Source organism: Melanerpes formicivorus, unplaced genomic scaffold (genome assembly GCF_026170545.1).
Source record: "Melanerpes formicivorus ecotype bairdi unplaced genomic scaffold, bMelFor1.0.p_v2 SCAF_10, whole genome shotgun sequence".
NCBI classification, from domain to species: Eukaryota; Metazoa; Chordata; class Aves; order Piciformes; family Picidae; genus Melanerpes; species Melanerpes formicivorus.
In genome coordinates this window covers 9,080,897-9,101,389 of record NW_027142362.1, presented here as the reverse complement: position 1 = coordinate 9,101,389, position 20,493 = coordinate 9,080,897, and the positions used below count along the sequence as shown (strand labels likewise).

At 43.1% G+C, this 20,493-nt stretch overlaps 1 protein-coding gene across 1 annotated transcript in view; it reads right to left on the bottom strand.

The window, feature by feature from the left end:
• The window catches only part of IQCH (IQ motif containing H), an 83,144-nt gene that overhangs the window by 47,519 nt on the left and 15,132 nt on the right, over positions 1 to 20,493 (bottom strand). Inside the window, exons 6-13 of the mRNA XM_068143543.1 lie at positions 19,237 to 19,312; positions 17,803 to 17,931; positions 16,459 to 16,673; positions 13,526 to 14,077; positions 12,805 to 12,871; positions 8,422 to 8,505; positions 5,868 to 6,043; positions 1,773 to 2,045 (exon numbers count right to left, since the gene is read on the bottom strand). Coding sequence (XP_067999644.1) covers positions 1,773 to 2,045; positions 5,868 to 6,043; positions 8,422 to 8,505; positions 12,805 to 12,871; positions 13,526 to 14,077; positions 16,459 to 16,673; positions 17,803 to 17,931; positions 19,237 to 19,312 — 1,572 coding nt within the window. The remainder of the gene's footprint in view (positions 1 to 1,772; positions 2,046 to 5,867; positions 6,044 to 8,421; positions 8,506 to 12,804; positions 12,872 to 13,525; positions 14,078 to 16,458; positions 16,674 to 17,802; positions 17,932 to 19,236; positions 19,313 to 20,493) is intronic.

Below are 20,493 nucleotides of genomic sequence, written 5' to 3'. Positions count from 1 at the left end.
TTGGGTTGTTTGCAGTGTTAAAGGTGATTAATAAAAAGCAAAGCAATGTGAAAAAAGCCTCTTGAAGAATGAGGATACCTACAAGCCCCAACACTGGTATTTCTCTGTATAGAATCCTTTAGGCTGGAAAAGTCCTTTAAGGCCTTAGAGGCCAACAGTTCACTCAACACTACCAAGTTTGCTGCTAAACCATAGAATTCATAGAATGGTTTGGGATGGAAGGGACCTGAGAAATCATCTAGTTCCAACCCCCAACCTGCCATGGGCAGGGACAAGCTCCACTGGACCAGGTTGCTCAACCATGTCCCTCAGCATTACATCTAAATGGCCTTTAAATACCTCCAAGGAGAGTAACTCCACCACTGCCCAAGGTAGCTTGTTACAGGGCTTAAACACCCTTTGGGGGAAGAAATTGTTCCTCTTGTCCAACCTAAACTTACCCTGGCGCAACTTAAGGCCACTTCCTCTTAACTCTTGTTACCTGGGAGAAGAGACTGACCCTCAAGTGGCTCCAACCTCATTACAGGGAGTTGTAGAGAGCCAGAAAGAAGGTCTGCCTGCAGCCTCCTTCTCTCCAGGCTGAACAACCCCAGTTCCCTCAGCTGCTCCTCACAAGACTTGTGCTTCAGACCCTTCACCAAATTCATTGCCCTTTTCTAGAGATACTCCAGCACCTCAATGTCACTCCTGTGGTGAGGGCCCCAAAACTCAACCTAAATAATGAGACAAAAGCATTAATTTTCCACTCTCCAATCTGTAACATACACTCACAGTGTATTTGTGCCTCTGTCTTTGGCAGAATTAGACAAGCCATACCAAACCACTGTTTGAGGTGTGGGGACAATCACCTCACTCTTCCTGCTAGCCATGTGAAACAGTACAGGTCACACTTAGACATATCATTGCAAAATCAGCTCCTAAAATGCAATCCTGAGGCACTGAATGCAAAATAAACATCTGCAGACAGAACATGACATGGAAAACTCTCCTGCCTTGCAATTTTAGTTGAGTAATTAATGTTTTGTTCATTTCATACCAGTTGTGCTAACAAGAGAGGTAAACTTAGCAATGTTAAGCTGGATAGAAAGTAAACTTCCAGCTACAGATATGCTCAGTGAGCCTCAACTCAAATGGGCTGACTACTTAAGTAGAGGACATTTTTGCTTTCAGTGAATGCTGATTCCTACTAATCCCTGTTCTGTTTTCAGTCACTGTTTTCAGTCCTATTGATTCACTGAAGCAATGAGTTCATCCGTGGAGCAGCAACACAAAGTGAGATAAGTTGACCAAAACAGAAATCCCAGAATCCCAGCACAGTGTGGGTTAGAAAGGACCTCTGGAGACCATCCAGTCCAACCTTCCTGCTAAAGCAGGGGCACCCACAACAGCTTGCCCAGGATCACAATGGGCAGGTGTGTTTGGGATCTCTCTGGAGAAGGAGACTCCACAACTTCTCTGGGCAGCCTGCTCCAGGGCTCTGGCACCTTCACATGAAGTCCTTCCTCATGTTCCAAATTGTCTCTTATGCTCCGAACACCCTTATATAATCTGAAGAATGACCACAGGATGATCATGACAATTGTATTACTTTCTGACTTGAATACAAATTGCTTACAGTCAGAGTCTAAAAAGAACCCAACCTCCTATATGATTTTATCAAACCCAATTGAACCAATAGAGGTGACGGAATGGTACAAAGTTTGCACCCTCTCAAGTGAAAGTGGACATCTGCACACTCACATGTCCCATGTTCCAGATCCCATCCCACTTACCTGGTCATGGCTGTAGATGTCAGATTCTCCAGGAGGGGTTGGCACACAAGCACTGGCAAAAATTCTTTTGCTTCCAGACTTGGTCCTATAGAGCTGAGCCACTTCTGGCACCGAGCCTAATATAGGCACATTGAGCATGTCAGCCACTGCTAAATCATCCTGGTGGGGAACCCCTCCAATAATGTAGGCATCTCTGCTCTGGGTAAGAATTTTGATCCTTTTGATTGTCTTGGGACTGTACTTCAGCTGAGTGGCTAGGCACATGTGATGCTGCTGTAGAGAGATAACATTATTCTTGTTAAAAGGTGTTCTTTTCTCTTCCATGAACCTAATTTATAATGTTGCAGACAATAAATACATTATTAATAGCAGGCTGGGTTATGACCTATCCTGTAGCTTAGCAGTTTAAATTGATAAAAGCTGTTGGGGTGAGGCTCCATAATCGTGCACATCTTTAGTGTGGTGGAAATGGCCTCACTGGGAATAGAACTAATTACTACACATCTGTATTTATTTGATCCAGGCGGAATTATCCTTCTGTCAGTCGGCGGAGAGGCTGGTGGCCTTTGGATAATAGTGATTCATCTCAGCAACACTCCTGGCATGGTTTAACTCTAAAGCTCCTAAAAATCAATACAAAAATGAAGACACCCCCCACACCACCACCACCCTCCCTTTCCCCACCCCCCCATTACCTTTAGCAGGGAATGTATTTCACCATACTGTTCAGCAGTATTTTAAGGGATTCTCTGAGAATAAACCACTTTGAGTTACAAAAGCTTTCACTGATCACATTAAATTACTGGGGATATACATTTCCATGACACACTAGTTCTGATAGCTACTGTAAAGGCAGCTGCAGAGTGCTCAGGGAGAAGGTGGCACTTTCGTTGTTGCTTAAAGCACAAAGGTTTCAACTTTGGGGAAGGAATTTTTCGTTCCTTTGAAAGGAGATCTGTTGCTGAACAAGCTGTTCATGGTAGATGCTATAACCTCTAAAATTAAGCCAAGACTATTAGTTGTGGCAGATGAAACCTCAAAACTCTTTTTGTCAACACATCCTATGCATGGCCAGCAGATAAGCTAATTATCTCTCCATATGCACACATAGAGGTTGGGACAGGCAGGAATGAACATCATGCAGAAATAAGACATCCACTGCTGTAGATTGCCATAGAAAAAGCATAACCAGAAAAAGAAAAGGAAAAAATTCTTCACATTGAGGTTTCATCTAATTTAGGCTCTAGTCAGAGACACATTCCTTTCAGGACAGCATAAAAATTGGATTTGCTAGAGATTTCCAGGATGATAGAACTCATTTTTTTTCCTTCCAAGTCCTGGATGCTCCTTCATAGGGACTGAAGTATAAACCTTGATTCCATGATGGTAGAAAAGGAGATGGGGGAGCCCCTTGAAGAGGACAAAAGGAATCTTGTCAACTCCTCAGTGCCTTCTCGTATCAAACATGCAGCTCCTGAAGGTGCCCATGTCTCTTTAGAGTCAGACATACTGCAAGAACAATGAGGATTTCAGCCACAGAACCGAGATACTCTTCAAAGTTCTGGCAGAACAAAGAGAATCACAAAAGAGCAAAAAGAACAACAAAGTTTCCTGGAGTCTTTTTTCTTCCATCAATTTAAAATGAACTCTTAATGTTCTGATTCATTTGTTTCCTTTCTCTTGAGCTGGTTTAAAGGCAGGGAGATGACCAGTTCTGTTGGTCTCCTGGCAGAGTTCTGCCATGTAAAGAACAGGATCAATTTCCAGCCCCGGTCACTTGCTCCCTGGGGCCAGGAGTGGTGATGTAGGGAGGAGATTTGCTTTGTGTCTCTCAATAATGGATTTTACAGTTAATTAAGGAGTGCAGCAAACAGGCTGTAAAATCTAGTTCATTCCTGCTTTGAGAGTGGTATAGCTGCCATGATGTATAGTGGGGGGGTGTGTGTGAAAGCAGGTAAATGCAGAACTGAGGAATCCTCAGAATTCCAGCATGACTGCACCGAGGGATAGTTAGGAAGTTAACCCAAAGGCTAGTTCTTGGTTCTCAAGCCTGATGGTTTTAATCTTGGTCTTCAGACTTCTCAGAGAAACTGATGTTGACATGAGCCTCATCATGAGGAGCAAAGCTACCTGCTAGAAGAGAATCAGGGTGTAACCCTTTGTGGGACGTGTCTGACGTTGCACCCGGACACACTGAATCACCCAGACACACTGAATCACAAGAGCTCATTTGAGTAGCAAATTCCTAAGGACAATGGTATATGGACACTCTTTTCTGTCTGCCTCCCCTCTGCAGATACCAAGGAGCACAGGGCTACCTGTGCTTGGGTGTCTTTTCCACAGATTTTCCTTCCATCCAGTTCCATCCAAGTAGGCAGAAAACTGGGCAAGGCTGACTTGAGCTTCTAAAATTGCTTGCTAAGGTGGCCTTCAAGCCACACTTTCATATAGTAGGAATAAATTTAGAGCTTTGTATTAAACAGCCCAGAAGAACCACAGAAAGGTTTGGGTTGGAAGGGACATTTCAAGGTCATCTAGTTCACTGCAGTGAGCAGGGATATCTTCAATTAGAGCAGGTTGCTCAGAGCCCCAGACAACCTGACTTAGAGAGATGCTTAAAAGGAACAACCTGCTTTTACATTACAACTACTTCAGCCAAACCAGCATAACTAAAATCATCCCTGAAAGCCATTTCCATTCCAGGAGAGCCCAACTATGTTTAGCAGCACATCTTTTATCAATCATATGATGTGGTTTAGGTATTTTGAACATGTTTTATGTAGAAGGCTTCTTAAAGCTTCCACTATGTGGTAGTCAGTACTGTAAAAATAACCCAAGATCCAGCGACAAAACAGCTACAATTGTCAAAGCACCATTTTAAGAGGAAAAAAAATCTATCACTGATATTTATCAAGGATTTACCAAAGTGAAGGCTCAGCAGAGTCAGCTGTGATTTCTGTAGCTTTCCAGCATTCAAATAAAAGGGCAACACTAAAGGAAAGCCAGCTCCTAAAACTACAAATATAATCTTGATGCTTTTTCTCCAACTCAGAGAAAATGGAAGAGAATTCTTTTCAACTATTGGACAGCTCTGACTCAGAGTCCTTCCCTGCACAGCAAAGAGCTCTGCTCACAGAGGTGTTTTCAGACTATTTTTCAACACTTAACTTTAAGCTGACCCCAACTGTTAATTCATACATCTACACACAAGTGTTTTGCTGATTGCTATGCTGCTAGAGAGCTACACTTGAAAACCAACACATTTATGATCTATAAAAAGCCTCTCTACCTCCTTCAATTTCAATCAGCTTATGGCACAACAAATATTTGTTCAACAAAAAAACCCTAAAAGAGTTATTAATACATATTGAAAACAGGGGCAGGACTTCAGGGATAGGGCCTGGAGATAACAAATGTACCACAAAGCTTCGTAAAAATCAGATCTCAGCTAAGATAACATTGACTCAATATGAACAATCAACAATTCTTCTCCACTTCTGCTAAAATCCCAGTCAATGCTGCTAAATTCCACTGAAATTGTTCTCACTACTGAGCTTTCCCTCAGCATTTCCAGAAGCACTGCTTGAGGTGTACATTAAAGTGTGTTTTTAAGACCCTGTTTTACCACGTGGCCCTAAAAGTGACTCGACAAATTTGGCACTAATATTCCTTTGTTATTTAAGAAGTTATTTAAGTAGCTATTTAAGAAGTCCTGCATTGCATCCAGTGGGAAGAAACACCACAAACACATGAATGATTGAAGGCTGGGCTAGCCAGAGAGAAAAGTTTGAGTGATAAGAATGGTTTATTGCTATGATTTCCTTAGAGAGATAAATCTATCAAGTTCCCAGTCCCCAGAATATAGTGAGAAGGGACAAGTGGTCTACAAATAGCCAATATAGGACTATCTCAACTAAGTCTATAAAGCTAAACCAGTATATTTATTTCCAGTGCTCTAACTAGTAGTCTAATCAGTAAAGCCCTTAAACTTGCAATAATATTTCACTGATGTGTACCAGAGCGTTACAAGTTATAAAATTTCCAATTTAATTTTACTGCATCCCTCAAGCTGTAGTAATTAGAAGACAAACTCACAGGGAAGCTGTTTGTAGCTTCAGGGGTGAGAATTTTGAACCTGTCCTGCAGGTCACCCATGTCCTCGGGGTTCCCAGATCTAACAGCTGCCTGCAGACCCAGGAGTTTATTGTAATACCGCAGTAACTCCTCACTCAGATGAAGGGGGCAGATGTAGATGACGTCCACGTTGGCATCTAAAACAAAGGGGCACAATGTTCATTACTGGCAGCAAGGTAGAGTCCATTCAGAACAGCAATCTGATAATCCCCCATTGTCTGCTAACAAACGGCTTCCCTGAAAGAGTGCTGGAAACAAAACTGAGCTCTGCAATTCCCAAATCCAAGTGCTCCAACTGCTTTTTGCTGGGCTTCAGCATTTCTCTGAAGACAGGTCAGCAACCCAAAGAAATAGCTAGTTGCTGGAATTCAATCTGCAGAACACATCGGGGGCAGGATTTTGAGAGTGTTGTGAGGGGGGATTTATAGGCACGACTCACATTAACATCAGTGGGAATTGTTCACTGCTTTAAAAATACATCCCATTAACTTCAGCAAATTATAAAAGCTAGCTCTTGAGTTTAGAAAGCTGATGAAACTGCAATTTCATATGCTGCCTGGATTTTGCATGGCCTGTTCCTATTCTTGTCCTGTCCCCACAAAAGCTCACGGTAGGACACCATTAATAACCACTGCTGAGAGTGTGACTGTGCAGATTAGCGAGTTAAATACCACGGTGTGAAAAGCTGCTTTTCTGCATGTCAAACAACTTGGGCTGACAGACACAAACACTTAGAGGTGAGAAAGCAAGAGTCTTTAATATATGCTGTTCAGGAAAATTTTAACTAACTCTGCTCTTCTCAAATATTAATGTTAATAGATGAGCTAATGAATTAATGGGACTTGCAACATTCAACAGAATACACTGCCAAAAACAGTCCTACATTTTGATCCAGCTCCTGCTGAAATCAGTAGGAAGTCTTTCATTGTCTTTACTGGGCCCTGGGAAGAAAGCCTGGAAAGTGCCAGGGACAACTGCTATCACTTGTGAATAAATCAGGAGCAAAACAAACGTTGGACTAAGTAAATCCTGAGCCTGCCGTTATCAAGGAATAAGATTTCCCTTTCTTTCACTTTGTTTTGCCATATTGCTGCAGGAAAACAACTCACTGGGTTGCTCAGTATCCAACAACCCAGCCCTGTATTTGAAGCCCTGACAGAGCCTCTATGTAACACAGTTCATTATCATGTAACTTTTAAAGATAATTAGAAGAGCAGCTCCCTAGAACTCTTAGCCCATACTCCAGGGCTTTTAAGGCATTTACTCAGATTTGCAAGGGGAGCCTGACAACGTAGCAGCTTGGGTACAAAAAGCCTGCCTGCTAGTGTTGGCTATAGTGCTGAGTGGACTGCACTGTCAAAACTTGACAAGCTCAAAAGAATTTGTTGAACAAAATGCTGCAGCACATTTCACTACTCTTTATCACTGCCCTAGAGAGAGACATACAAGTCTCCTGTGGACACTCCAGGGCTCCAGAGACAGATTATCTCACGGGAGGTCACCAGCAGCAAGGAAACCCTCCAGTATTGTAAAGAAAATAAAGCCAGTATGGTAAATAGCCATGCTCTTCTGCCAGGCACTGGTAAAGCAGCTCATCTAGTTAACCGTTTAGTTAATAGTCATCATAGGACCACAGGATGGTTTGGATTAGAAAGGACCTTAAAGATCACCTCATTCCAACTCCCCTGCACTATCATACTCATGATCTGGTTTACAGCAGAACCAATTTTCATGGTCACGGATTTTGAAGTGAAAAGGAGTGCTTGGTTAATGTGTTGACTTTGTCCATCTGTCCCTTTAAGTTTCTAACTACCATTTTAGAGACAGGGGAAAAAATAAACCAAACCAAAAAAAAGAAACCCAAACCACCAAACCCAAGACTGCAGTGTGGAAAAACACTATCAGTGCCCAGATAATATATAAAGGCAATTACATTATTATTTTAGGCAACTGTACATTTCTGGATCTAATGTATTTGTGTTACAAACTTACTAGATGGCATTAAATAGTGATGCTGAAATAGACATGAATCATGTAAAGGATGTCATTCCAGGCAGCCAATGAAATGGGTCACTGACAAGTAATACTCTTCTTTGCTTTGCTTAAAAGAGGACTATAATGCCAGGAGAAACTTCCACATGTATGTCTTTTGCCTTGTTTGCTAATGTAGTGGTTTATAAAAGGGCTTGCTCTTTGCTAGCACATCTTTCTCTCCCTGTGAGGCTGAATGAGCACCAGAATTAGCTACCTAATTTTGTAGAACACTAAACACTTCTGATCATTTGTGGTGCTCAGCATGCCACAGGATGAGGCTGGTTTACCTTACCACAGGGGCAGAAAGCATCAGCATGTTGTGCTTACGAATAACGTGGGCAGGAGCAAACGCCCTGGTAGAAAAATGAGTTCTGAGCTTTTCTGTTGTCTATAGTTAGCACCACCACAAAAAGAAAAGTCCTCATTGGCCATTCTCTTTCACTCACAACACAGAACAGGCAGCCAACAGCTCATAACATACCCAGTATGTCACACAGCCTTCCCATCTGCGTGTTCTGCTGGAGAGCAAGATCAGGAATATGCTCACGGACACACTGGGGATATCCTGGAAAAGAAGAAATTCCCCCCAAACTGTATTCAGAAAAGCCCTTGGTGCCAATTTGAATGAAATCAGACTCTTGGATTTACAGAAACTGTAAGAAAAAATATTTCAAACCCCAAACTTGGCACAGAACTAAGTGCATCATCTCTATGAATTTGGTGAATTATTGCTAATTTGTGAATTAGTGAACTGATGTGACATCAGGTTTTTATGTCATGAGGTTTTTAAATACAGACTTGAATGTTACAGACCTAGAGAGCCTCAGCATTTCAACATGCAGACTAAGGACTTGGAGTCTTCTATGTTGCTGGATTGTTTTTTTTTTAAGCATAAACCCCAAAACAACCAATTACAAACCCACCATCCCTTAGCACAAATCCTGGTACATTTTGTCCTTTACACAGCTAAAAGGCAACAAACCTCCTTCATTAAGATGTCTCAGTGATACCTGATCACTTTGCAGCAGAGGATGAATGAGTGGCAGCCTGTCTGTGTGTGGATTATCTCTTTGGAGGTCAGACCTCCAACTGATCGCACACTCAAACATTCAGAAGGACTGCAGTAAGTGACAAGACCACTAAAGATGGCATCTTTAATCCTGCAATTTTTACATCCAGCCAATTCTAAATGAATCAGTGGGTATGCACAAACTTACACAGCCACACAATGGGAGCTGCTAGCTGCAATAGCTGGGATTGAATCAATAAAGAAGTTAAGCTTAAGTGTTTGGCACAAAAGCTTGACTGATCCAGTCACAAAATCCTTAAAACATTTCCATCTATCTATATATGACCAATCATCTGAAATGTAGGTCCAACTTAGTTTGACTAAAAGCTGCTCAGTATTTCAGCACTTTGATTTTGTAATAATGCAAGTTACAAGAATAGAATAAACCAGGTTGGAAGAGACCTTCAAGACCATTGTGTCCAACCCACCTAAACAACTTACCCATGGCACCAAGCACCCTGTCAAGTCTCCTCCTGAACACCTCCAATGATGGTGACTCCACCACCTCCCCAGGCAGCCCATTCCAATGGGCAATCACTCTCTTTGTATACAACTTCTTCCTAACATCCAGCCTAAACCTCCCCTGGCACAGCCTGAGGCTCTGTCCTCTTGTTCTGGTACTGGCTGCCTGGGAGAAGAGACCAACATCCGCCTGTCTACAACCTCCCTTCAGGTAGTTGTAGAGAACAATAAGGTCACCCCTGAGTCTCTTCCTCTCCAGGCTAAGCAACCCCAGCTCCCTCAGCCTCTCTCATAGGGCTTGTGCTCCAAACCCCTCACCAACTTTGTTGCCCTTCTCTGGACACGTTCCAGCAATTCAACATCCTTCCTAAACTGAGGGGCCCAGAACTGGACACAGTACTTGAGGTAACTAACCAATATTCTTGGGGGCTGTGGCAATGACAGTGCACATGGGAGAGCAGAACACAATAAAACACAGAGATATAGACACCACCAGTTTCAGTAATTTCTTGTGAAACTTACAGATTGCAGTTAGCACAATTCTGAACACCATTAATGCTCACACCCAGTATGTTCTGAATGCTCCCTAATTCCATGCCCTGTCATCTGACAATGCTCATTAAATGCAGGGGCTTTGTCACTGTCAAATGAACACAGCCACAGATGAGTGCTCTGCCACCACCAGCTTGTCAACATCACTGTTGCCAGATACCATTTGGAGTTTAACTTATCCAGATTAGTTTGGATATTAGGAAAAACTTCTTCACAGAAAGGGTTTTCAGGCATTGGAACAGGCTGTGCGGGGAAGTGGTGGAGTCATCATCTCTGGAGGTGTTTGAAAGCTACATGGATGTGGTGCTGAGGGACATGGTTTAGTGGCTCAGCAGTAGTGCTGGGATTCTTAGCTCTAGGTGAGTGGCTGGACTTGAAGATCTCAAAGGTCTCTTCCAACCTCAGCAGTTCTATGAGTCTGTGATTGCTGGTATTGATCAACTAGAGCAGTGGCTCTTTGAATCTAAACAGGAGCTTTGGTTTCTGGCAAATGCAAATGTCTCCAAAATGCTTCATGCATTTGGGACCAAAGGCTAGGGAGCAAAATGTTGGTAATACATAAACCATCTGTACATAACAAACCAGAAATGGTGGCATGAGTTATAGCTGTACCGAAACATAGCACCTTCAGGTACTGGAAGGCCACTATAAGGTCTCACCGGAGCTTTCTTTTCTCCAGGCTGAACAGCCCAAACCCTCCCAGCCTGTGCCCAGAGAGGAGCTTCTCCAGCCCTCTGACCATCTTCATGGCCTCTGCTTATCATGATTAAAGTACTTATCATAATTAAAATGCTTACTATGATTAAAAAATCTATGGAACTCTACTAGAACTCTTAATATAGTCAATGGATTTAATAAACACAAGCATGAGTAACTTTTTCAATCAGCATTTTCAGATCCCTGTTTTGGAAGGCTTAGGTTGTTTTTTTCCCCCAGGTCTTACTTCAATAGCCTTTCTAGTTTTCTAAGAAAACATCTGCCCTCAAATTATCTCTACTACTTACTTTCTTCCTCATTAAGAGAGAATTTCCACTTGACTACTGCAGCCTCCTCTGCACAGATACACAAATTCCTGTATTTACAGCAGAAGATTGTACAGAGTGTTAGAGAATCAGATCCTGGGCTCCAGGTGAAGTGCTCAGTGAAGTGGGATTTCCCTAGAGTTTGAGAGTTTACTTAAGAGGCTGAAGTCATTTTCAAACTTCCATGAATTCCACTGCATGTCACTAATCCAGAGCAACAGGGACATCATGGTTATTTTTTTCCTTCTGAGTCTGTTTTGATTGTACTATTTTTTTTTACTGCAATCTTTAAAGCATCTGTTGTGCTACAATTCTGCTGAGTTTTTAATTCACACCCCTCATTAATAATTGTTTTGAATTTTTGGGTTTTCCCTTAACTAAATGTCTGCCTTCCCATTTTTACCCAGTTTAGAACACTGGGAATGTACAAATGATTTTTAAATCCTCTTGCCTGAAACCAGGATTCAGTCAGATGATTTCACCTACCACATTCACCGGAGACTTTAAGGCAGAGGTGTAATTAAAGCCAGTTGTTCATCAGAGGTACATTTATGTTGAACACAGGCAGAAGAGCCATCGAATAAAAGGCTGTATCTGGGCACCAAAAGTATCATAGTATCATTCAGGGTTGGAAGGGACCACAAGGATCATCTAGTTCCAACCCCCCTGCCATGGGCAGGGACACCCCACACTAGATCAGGCTGGACAGAGCCTCATCCAGCCTGCTCTTAAACACCTCCAGGGACGGGGCCTCGACCACCTCCCTGGACAACCCATTCCAGGGTTTCACCTCTCTCATGGTGAATAAAGTGAAAAGTGAAAGCTTACAACTTATTTACAGACTTCATTAATTCAGGTCTTAACCAATTCACTTTAGGAAAGCCTGCATCTCTCAGGTCAATTAGTTTGCCGTGGGAGTACAAATTATCAATCGCGTTGCCAAGCGTCGTGACAGGATTTCCTGTACTAAGAGGCTGCCGGCGCATCTTGGAAATTCCCAAGCAATCCCATCCCGTGCTTTCTGAACACCTACACTTTGCCACCGCGCCGCAGAAAGCGGCTTTTAGGCTCCCCCCCCCAATTCATAAATGTAATTAAATAATTACATTAGTGCTAATTAACATGAAACTGCGGATTATTTAAGCGCAAAAAAAAAAACCACAACCCACTATTCAACTTCTTAATTATTCTTGTTCACACAGCATTTCCTTTTGCTCAGGCGCCCTAGGTGCAAATAAAGCATCCCATCTGCTCGTAATTAGAACTAAATAATTTCAGAGAATGTAGCTTATCATTTTGACTGCACATTTGATTAAAAACAGTGTACAAGCAATCTCCTGGCCTCATTGCTGTAGCGGCAACAACGCACGCAGGCCCGCGGTCGCCTAGCGTTAAAGACGACTGAAAACGTTATCTGTTATTTCAAGGGGGGTGGGGGGTTGTGGAAAAAAAAAAACCCATGCAAGAGAAGGAAAAAATACACAACTTTTTAGTTCATTTCATACAGATGAAAGCAAATTACAGCAAATCACCTCTCCACTGAATAGCGGCCCCCACGTAATGACTTTATTTGCTTAATCCCCAAATTAAACGGCGTTTCGAGCGAGGGCCCTGTGTTATTACTCTCATCATGTTGAGAACATTTTCCTGCCGAGACCAATTTGAATAAAACAAGGGGCCTTCCTTGAACTCAATCAAGGAGTCATAATGTGGTGGGTAATAGAGGTTGCTGATAGATTTGCAGGCAAAAGTGTTATACCTAATGATGGGATATGGATAATAGTCCTCCTGGAGGTCCTGATGCGATTCCAGTTGGCTGCCAGATGCTAAAAATCAAGAAGAGCATTGATCAGTGACAGGAAGCTGTAGTGGATTCATCTAGTCAAACTTCAGCTGTTTTTTCCACTGTACAGTTAAGCCAGGCATAAATTATATTAATTGATTTAATTACATACTTAAAACATCTTCCCCAATTAATTTAATTAGGTGGCTACATGAAGCTACTGGCAGGGGAAGATTGGAGGCTGCTCACTTAATTAACAGAATATGAATGAAAAAAAAAAAAAGAAAGCAAACATAAATGAAATTGTGAGCACTAATTAAGAGGCTGTCTGCAAACTTAAATACTTTCTGACAAAGTGGTGACAGGAATGCAGACAAGAGAGTGTTGGGTGTGTTTTTTTTTCCCTCTGCAGCAAATTAAGTGCCACAAGGTATATCTAAAGAGCTGAGGTAATGCAGTTAAAACATTGATTTTCTGACAGAACCACTGAAGTCAAAGCAAAAGGGACATTTTCCAGTGGAAACACTGCAACAGATTTTGCAGCCACAAAGGCTGAATGGCTGATGAAGGATGAAATATGATGCTCGGACAAGTGTATGGTTAAAGGGGGGGGAAATGGAAACAGCTTATTGCAATCACTGAAGCAAGAGATGTTTAGAGAAGAAGTGCTGTCGTAACAGCTGGTAGCACTGCACACCTTGGCCCTGATGTAAAAATTCTCCAGGTGTCTCTGACGTGATTCCTTCAGGCTCTTCTTCACATGTGCCATGTGATGATGCAAGAGCCAAGAAGCAGCGATCACACCTGATGCCCACTGCTGCTGCCTGCAACGGACGGAGGCTCTTCTGGCCTGGTGACATCGCCACGCTGCTTGGATCTTTGTCGCGGCCATTTTGATACCCCCTTGGCCTTTGTATCTCTGGCCAGGTCGATTTAAGATCTTTTCCACACTTGGTTGATTCTTTATCACTGACAGAATGTCACTTTTGGTGGGATTCTCATTAAGCTCAAAGCCTGACGCAACTTCCGCCAACTTTTTACAGTTTATTGTAGCCAAGGGTACAGCATAGTCCTTAAGAAGCTTTTCTGTGTGTTCCAAAAAAGAGAGAATGCTCCCCCATGATGAACAATGTTGTTGCTTTAAGGCCAGAAAGCCAGGAGCTCTCTTGTCTATTATGCCATGGTAAACAGCAACGTGGCCATCAAAGCATGAATCCTGTAAGGACTGGCATGGAGACATTTGAGGAAGCTGCAGGAAGAGAATTAGCCACAGATTAAGGGTAATTGGCACTGATCACACATAAGTGGTGAAGAGACACTACACTGCTGAATTCCTATTTACAACTTGATTGTGGGGATGCAACACTACAGGCTTGGGGCAGAGTGGCTGGAAAGTTGCCTGTCGAAAAAGGACCTGGAGCTGTTGGTTGACAGCCGTCTGAACCTGAGCCAGCAGTGTGCTCAGGTGGCCAAGATGGCCAACAGCATCTTGGCCTGTATCAGGAGCAGCGTGGCCAGCAGGAGTAGGGAAGTGATTGTACCCCTGAGCTTGGCACTGGTGAGGCTGCATCACGAATCCTGGATTCAGTTTTGGGGCCCTCACTCCAAGGAGGACATTGAGCTGCTGGAGCATGTCCAGAGAAGGGCACAAAGCTGAGTCTGGTAAGCAGCTGAGGGAACTGGAGTTGTTTAGTCTAGAGAACAGGAAGATAGGGGGAGACCTTCAGGCTCTCTACAGCTTCCTAAAAGGAGGTTGGAGTCAGGAGAAGGTTGGTCTCTTCTTCCCAGTATCAGGTGATAGAAAGAGAGGAAACAGACCAAAATTGTGCCATAGGAGGTTTAGGTTGGATATTAGGAAGATTTTCTTTCCTGCAAAATTGGTCAGGCCTTGGAACAGGCTGCCCTGGGAGGTGGTGGAGTCACCACCCTGGAGGCATCCCAGGAATGTGTGGACAAGGCACTCTGGGACATGGTGGTGTTAGGTTGATGGTTGGACGCAAAGATCTTAGGAGGTTTTTTCCAACCCAAACCATTCTATGATTCATGCATCTGAAATACGCTCGTTTATACATCATAACCACAGAGTCTAGCCCAGTTTTACAGTAAACCCCACTGCCACACAAATACCTCAGTGGTCATGCAAGCTTATGGACATTTTAACAGAAATAGCCTAACTGCACAGAGGAATTAGGCTGGATTTGCCAAAGAGGATGATTAAGCTCTCCAGTGATTCCATGAGGCTACAATCAGAAAGTAACTGCAATTGCATTCTTCCACTGATACCACCTCCACCTAGCCCAGAAGAACAGGTAACACCCTGACATACAAATGCAAATGGGGTAAAATCTGGAACAGAAATGGCCTTGCCTCTTAACAGAGCTCTGTATTTACAGGCAATTTTAGCAAGCAACTCATTAGCTCTGATGTTCAAATTAAATGCACTATTTTCAACATATTTTTAGTTAATTATTTTTGTTTACATTAATAATGAATACAGGCTGGGGGGGGTGAAGAAATGGAGTACAGCCCCACAGAGGACTTGGAGGTACTGGGTGAAAACCTGGATGCGACCCAGGAATGTACCTTCACAGTTCAGAAGACAACCATGTCCTGGGCTGATACTCAGAAGTGTGGGCAGCAGGTGGAGGGAGGGGATATTGCCCCTCTCTAATGCTTTAAACTAGAAGAGGAAGATTCAGACTAGATAGAAGGAAGATATTTCTTACACCAAGGGTTGTGAAACCCTGCCCCAGGTTGACCAGAGAGGTGGGAGACAACCTGACCTGGAGTAGTTCTAGTGATGGGGCATCTGGGGCTCTGAGCAACCTTCTCTAGTTGAAGATGTCCCTGCTGACTGCAGCAAGGTTGATCTTAACCACACTTTCCAAACCAAACCATTCTGTGATTCTGTAACACCACACTATTCTCCATTTCTCAAGGTTGCTTTATCTTTGATTTTCACATCTCCTCAACGGCACAAAACTCAAAAAGCCTGGCAAGGTGAAGCAAAACTCCAGACTGATTGCTATGGAGCACAATAGTTAGCCATAAAAAGACAAAAAGGTGTCCCTCTTGCATGGGGATCAAGACCAGCAAGCATCAAGCAGTCAAGGTCAAACTCTCCTACAGTCTTCTGTAAATATAAAGGGAAACACTACATTTGCTTAACTGCAGTGAAGCAGATTTAGATGAGACACTAAAAAACTCTTTTCTAACAGTAAAGATAGTTAGTTAAGCACTGGAACAGATGGCCCAGGGAGACTGTGGAGTTGTTGTCTCCAAAAGTTTTCAGAACAGGTTAGAAAAACATCTGTCTGCAATATTACAGGTAGAGGTAATTCTGCCTGGAGGTCTGGATAACCTCTCAACATCCTTTTTAGACTTGCTTTCGGGGTGAGGTGTGTGTGGGACCAAAACAAACAAACAGCCCCACAAAATTCAGGTGGAAGACTTGAGAAAGAAAGTGGCAATCTATGATGTATTTCCTATTTTACTTCAGTATTTACTATTTCCCAGTTTGGTTCAACCCCTCCTGCACCAGCTTGGTGATTTACAGTCCCTTCCTAAACCATCTCTGGTGAAGACAGTATTAAACCCAAGAATAAACCTTTCATTTGCTTCACTAAATACCTGTGGCTGAGCAGGAACCTGCAGCTCAGATTCCAAGTGCTGAGCTGGGGATGTCCGCACCGGCTTTGATTTCTTTGCCGAAGCCATGGCGCTGCTGGGTGGGAGTGGTGCAACAGTACCTTTACTAGAGAAGTAAGTGCCATAAATTGCTTCCTTGGAGTTTGGGAAGATGATGGTGGCTGTATCCTCAGGGTCCACCCTACTACTAATTTCTCCTGTACCAAAGAAAAAGATTGACCATAGGTTCCATTGTTAGAAGCACAAAACAAGGAGATCAAACTGATGAATCACTGCAAAAGAGATGCTGGATCAGCTGTTGTAAATCATGACTTGCAGTCACACAAGCTTTACACCAACTCTAATGGTCAGATCTTCATATTCAGAGGCTATGACTCCATGTTTTAGGGGCTCTGAATTTGAAACCTGCAGGTAGAAACCAACCAGGATTTCAGAAATTGACAGGGACCAAATCCTCACAAGGATTAAGAAACTGGATGCCCACTCAGTTGTGGGACACAGGATGCACATCTGCATCTTGCACCAGTACAGGTTAGGGGTTGATCTGCCAGAAAGCAGCTCTGTGGAGAAGAACCATGGAGTCTTGGTTGACCCTATGCTGGCTGTGAGAGAACAACATACCCTTATGGCCAGTGGTATCCTGGGGTGCAATAATAAGAGTGTGACCAGCAGGTTGAGGGAGGTTCTCCTTCCCCTCTACTCTGCCCTAGTAAGGCCTCAACTGGAGTACTGGGTCCAGTTGGGCACTACCCAGTTCAACAGAAACAGAACTGCTAGATAGAGTTCAACAGAGAGCTATAAGGATGATTGAGGGAATAGAACATCTCTTATGAGGAAAAGTTGAGACCTGAGGCTGTTTAGCCTGAAGAGAAGACAGATCTGATCAATGGTTACAAATACCCTAAGGGTGGGTGCCAAGATAATGGCACCAGTCGCTTTTCACTGGTGCCCAGTGACAGGACAAGGGGCACAGAGACAAACTGGAACACAGGATGCTCCACCTGAACAGAAAGTAAAACTTCTTTGGTGTGAGGCTGGCAAACCACTGGAACAGGTTGCCCAGAGAGGTTGTGGAGTCTCCTTCTCTGGAGACTTCCAAATCATCCTGGATGTGTTCCTGTGTGGTTGGCCCTGAGAGGACACCCAGACAAGGGGTTGTTCCAGAGGTCCCCTCCAACCCCTACCATTCTGTGATCTTTATGCATTTAGTATTTCTAAGAATTTGAGTGAGTGCTCCTTAGCCATTACTTTCCCTGTGAGATAAAAAAGGGCCTGAAAGTGAGTTGCAGATGCAATTAATGGTTGTTATCAACCCTCTGTACTCACCTAGAGTTGATTTCTTGTGCTGTCTGTAAAATTCATGGAAAGGTGCTGCTCTTGATACAACAGGAGGTATCTGGAGAGTTTTCTTTGCTACTGAAGTGATAAGCCTTTGTTCAGTCAGGCTCAGAATACCTGCAGGAAGATGACATTACTGAGCAATTCATATATATATTCCAGCTATGAAAGAAAATAATTAGCAGCAGTGAAGGAAGGGTTAAACAAAGGCAGACCCAAGTTCTTCCCATTTCAAACTAAAACAGCAGCAGCTCTCCTTTAATGAAAGACTTGTGTCTTTCGATATTTTACCTTCAAGGAAGGTGAGCTTTGCCTATAAAAATTGATAAATCCATGAAAGATATTGTACTGGAGCTGATTCTCAGAAGGAATTATGGTTGCACAGTGGCAGTTTAATATGCAGAATGGATGAGAAACAACTCCTGTAAACCACAATGTAGCCATGAATATGGACTGATTGCTAAAATAGTCCAAGTGCAGGTCTAGTTAGGATTGAATGATTGCCTGATTAATAACCAGACATTAATCATGGCTGTTTATTTTGACTACGTTATTTAGTCACACAAAACCCCTCCACCATGTGCAATCCTCCTTTCCAGTAGCAACTGAACTCTGAATTACAGGATAACTGACTCAGGAAGGATGATTCTTAACATTGAATCACAGAATCATTTTGGTTTACCATCATTAAGTCCAACCAGTCTCTAACTCTACCAAAGCTGGTGCTAAACCATGCTTCTCAGCACCACATCTCTGAGGCTTTTAAACGCCTCCAGGGATGGGGATACACTTCCCTGGGGAGCCTGTTCCAGGGTTTGAGAACTCTTTCTGTAAAGAAATGTCTTCTAATATCCCACCTAGACCTCCACTGGGGCAACTTGAGGCCATTTCCTCCTATACTATCACTTGTTATCAGGGAGAAGAGACCCCACCTGGTTCCAGCCTCCTTTCAGGGAGTTGTAGAGAGCCAGAAGGTCTCTCCTCAGCCTTCTTTTCTCTAGGATGAAAAAACCCACTTCCCTCAGCTACTCTTAACAAGACCTGCTATTCAGACCCTTCACCAGCTTTATTGCCCTTCTCTGGGCCTGCTCCAGTACTTCAACGTCCTCTTGGGAGCAAGGGCCCCAAAACTGAACACAGGTAATCAAACAGCAGCATTTGTTTTCCACTCTCCCATCTGTAACAAATTCCCAATCTCTTTCTTGTGAAGGCAACATAACATTCACCATGCCCTAAGTTAGCTATCACACAGAGATAAGTAGTCTGGAGTTGATCTCCACCCTTTGCCATATTCAGTCCTTACAAGTTTTGAGGTGCCAGAAAACTTGATTAGCAGGGATCTGCTGCAGACAGCAAATGACACTGTGTAAGTAGCATACATCTGGTGGCAACAGTACCCAGGGGGGGCTTTCTGTGACTCACCTTTTGTTGTATCTTCTTCTAACAGAGGTAAGGCAGAATCTATATACTGAGAGGCAGGCCAATCAGCCAGGTTAATCTAGGGAGAGACAGAATCTTCTTTTAACAAAGAAATCTGGGAGTTGGGAAGATACTTTTCTGCTCCTGCAATAATAAATATAATTGCTGCTCTGAAGAGTTTCATTAAGATTTAATAATGTGCCAGCATAAGCACTGCTTCTACAACTTATGAACATGCTCTGGTATTGGCTACTGTCATTACTTTAGTAATTTAAAATAAAGTCAATTAAATTGATGTCTTTTGACTTCTGCTTTGCAAAATCTAGTGTGCTAGTTAATAAAGGAATCACAAGAATTTTACCCAATTATAGTGTAAATATAGTAGTTTTTTGACAGAACAGTCTTTACATATATCAAATGCATACACAGGCAAGGTACCAGAAAGAAGAGGAAGTACTTTCAAATATGTAAATTAAATCTCACTGGAAAGAATGCCAATGGAACTAAAACAATGTGAAACTACTCACAAATCAGGGAATGGTATCACAGACTTTGGAAGTTTCAGGGTTTCTCAGTGACACTGCCTGGTAACAGGATGTGAAAACATGTGCCACACAGCCTGGGCTAATGTGGGGGTTAAAGCTTGCTTACTTCCCCAATGGAACATGCTGGTTCTAAGGGCCAGGAATCCAAGAAGTGGCACATGTCACTTTGGGACAGTGCTGTCATGTGTCTTACTACTTACTGCACATAGAGAGATTTGTGCAAGGCAAGAGGTATAGTCACAGAATCAGACTGGTTTGGGTTGGAAGGGACCATAATTCATAGAATTGGCAGGGTTGGAAAGGACTCCAAGGATCATCCAGTTGCAATGCCCCTGCCATGGGCAGGGACACCTTCCACTAGATCAGGTTTCATAGTTTCATAGTTTCATTCAGGGTTGGAAGGGACCACAAGGATCATCTAGTTCCAACCCCCCTGCCATGGGCAGGGACACCCCACACTAGATCAGGTTGCCCAGAGCCATATCCAGCCTGGCCTTAGAAACCTCCAAGGATGAGGCTTCTACCATCTCCCTGTTCCAGTGTCTCACCACCCTTATGGTGAAGAATTCCTTCCTAATGTCTAATCTAAAATCACCTCCTCTAGCTTGGATCTATTCCCCCTAGTCCTATCACTACCTGACACCCTAAAAAGCCCCTCCCCAGCTTTCTGGTAGTGAATAACATCAACCATCAACTTCATAGAAAGAAAAAGGCA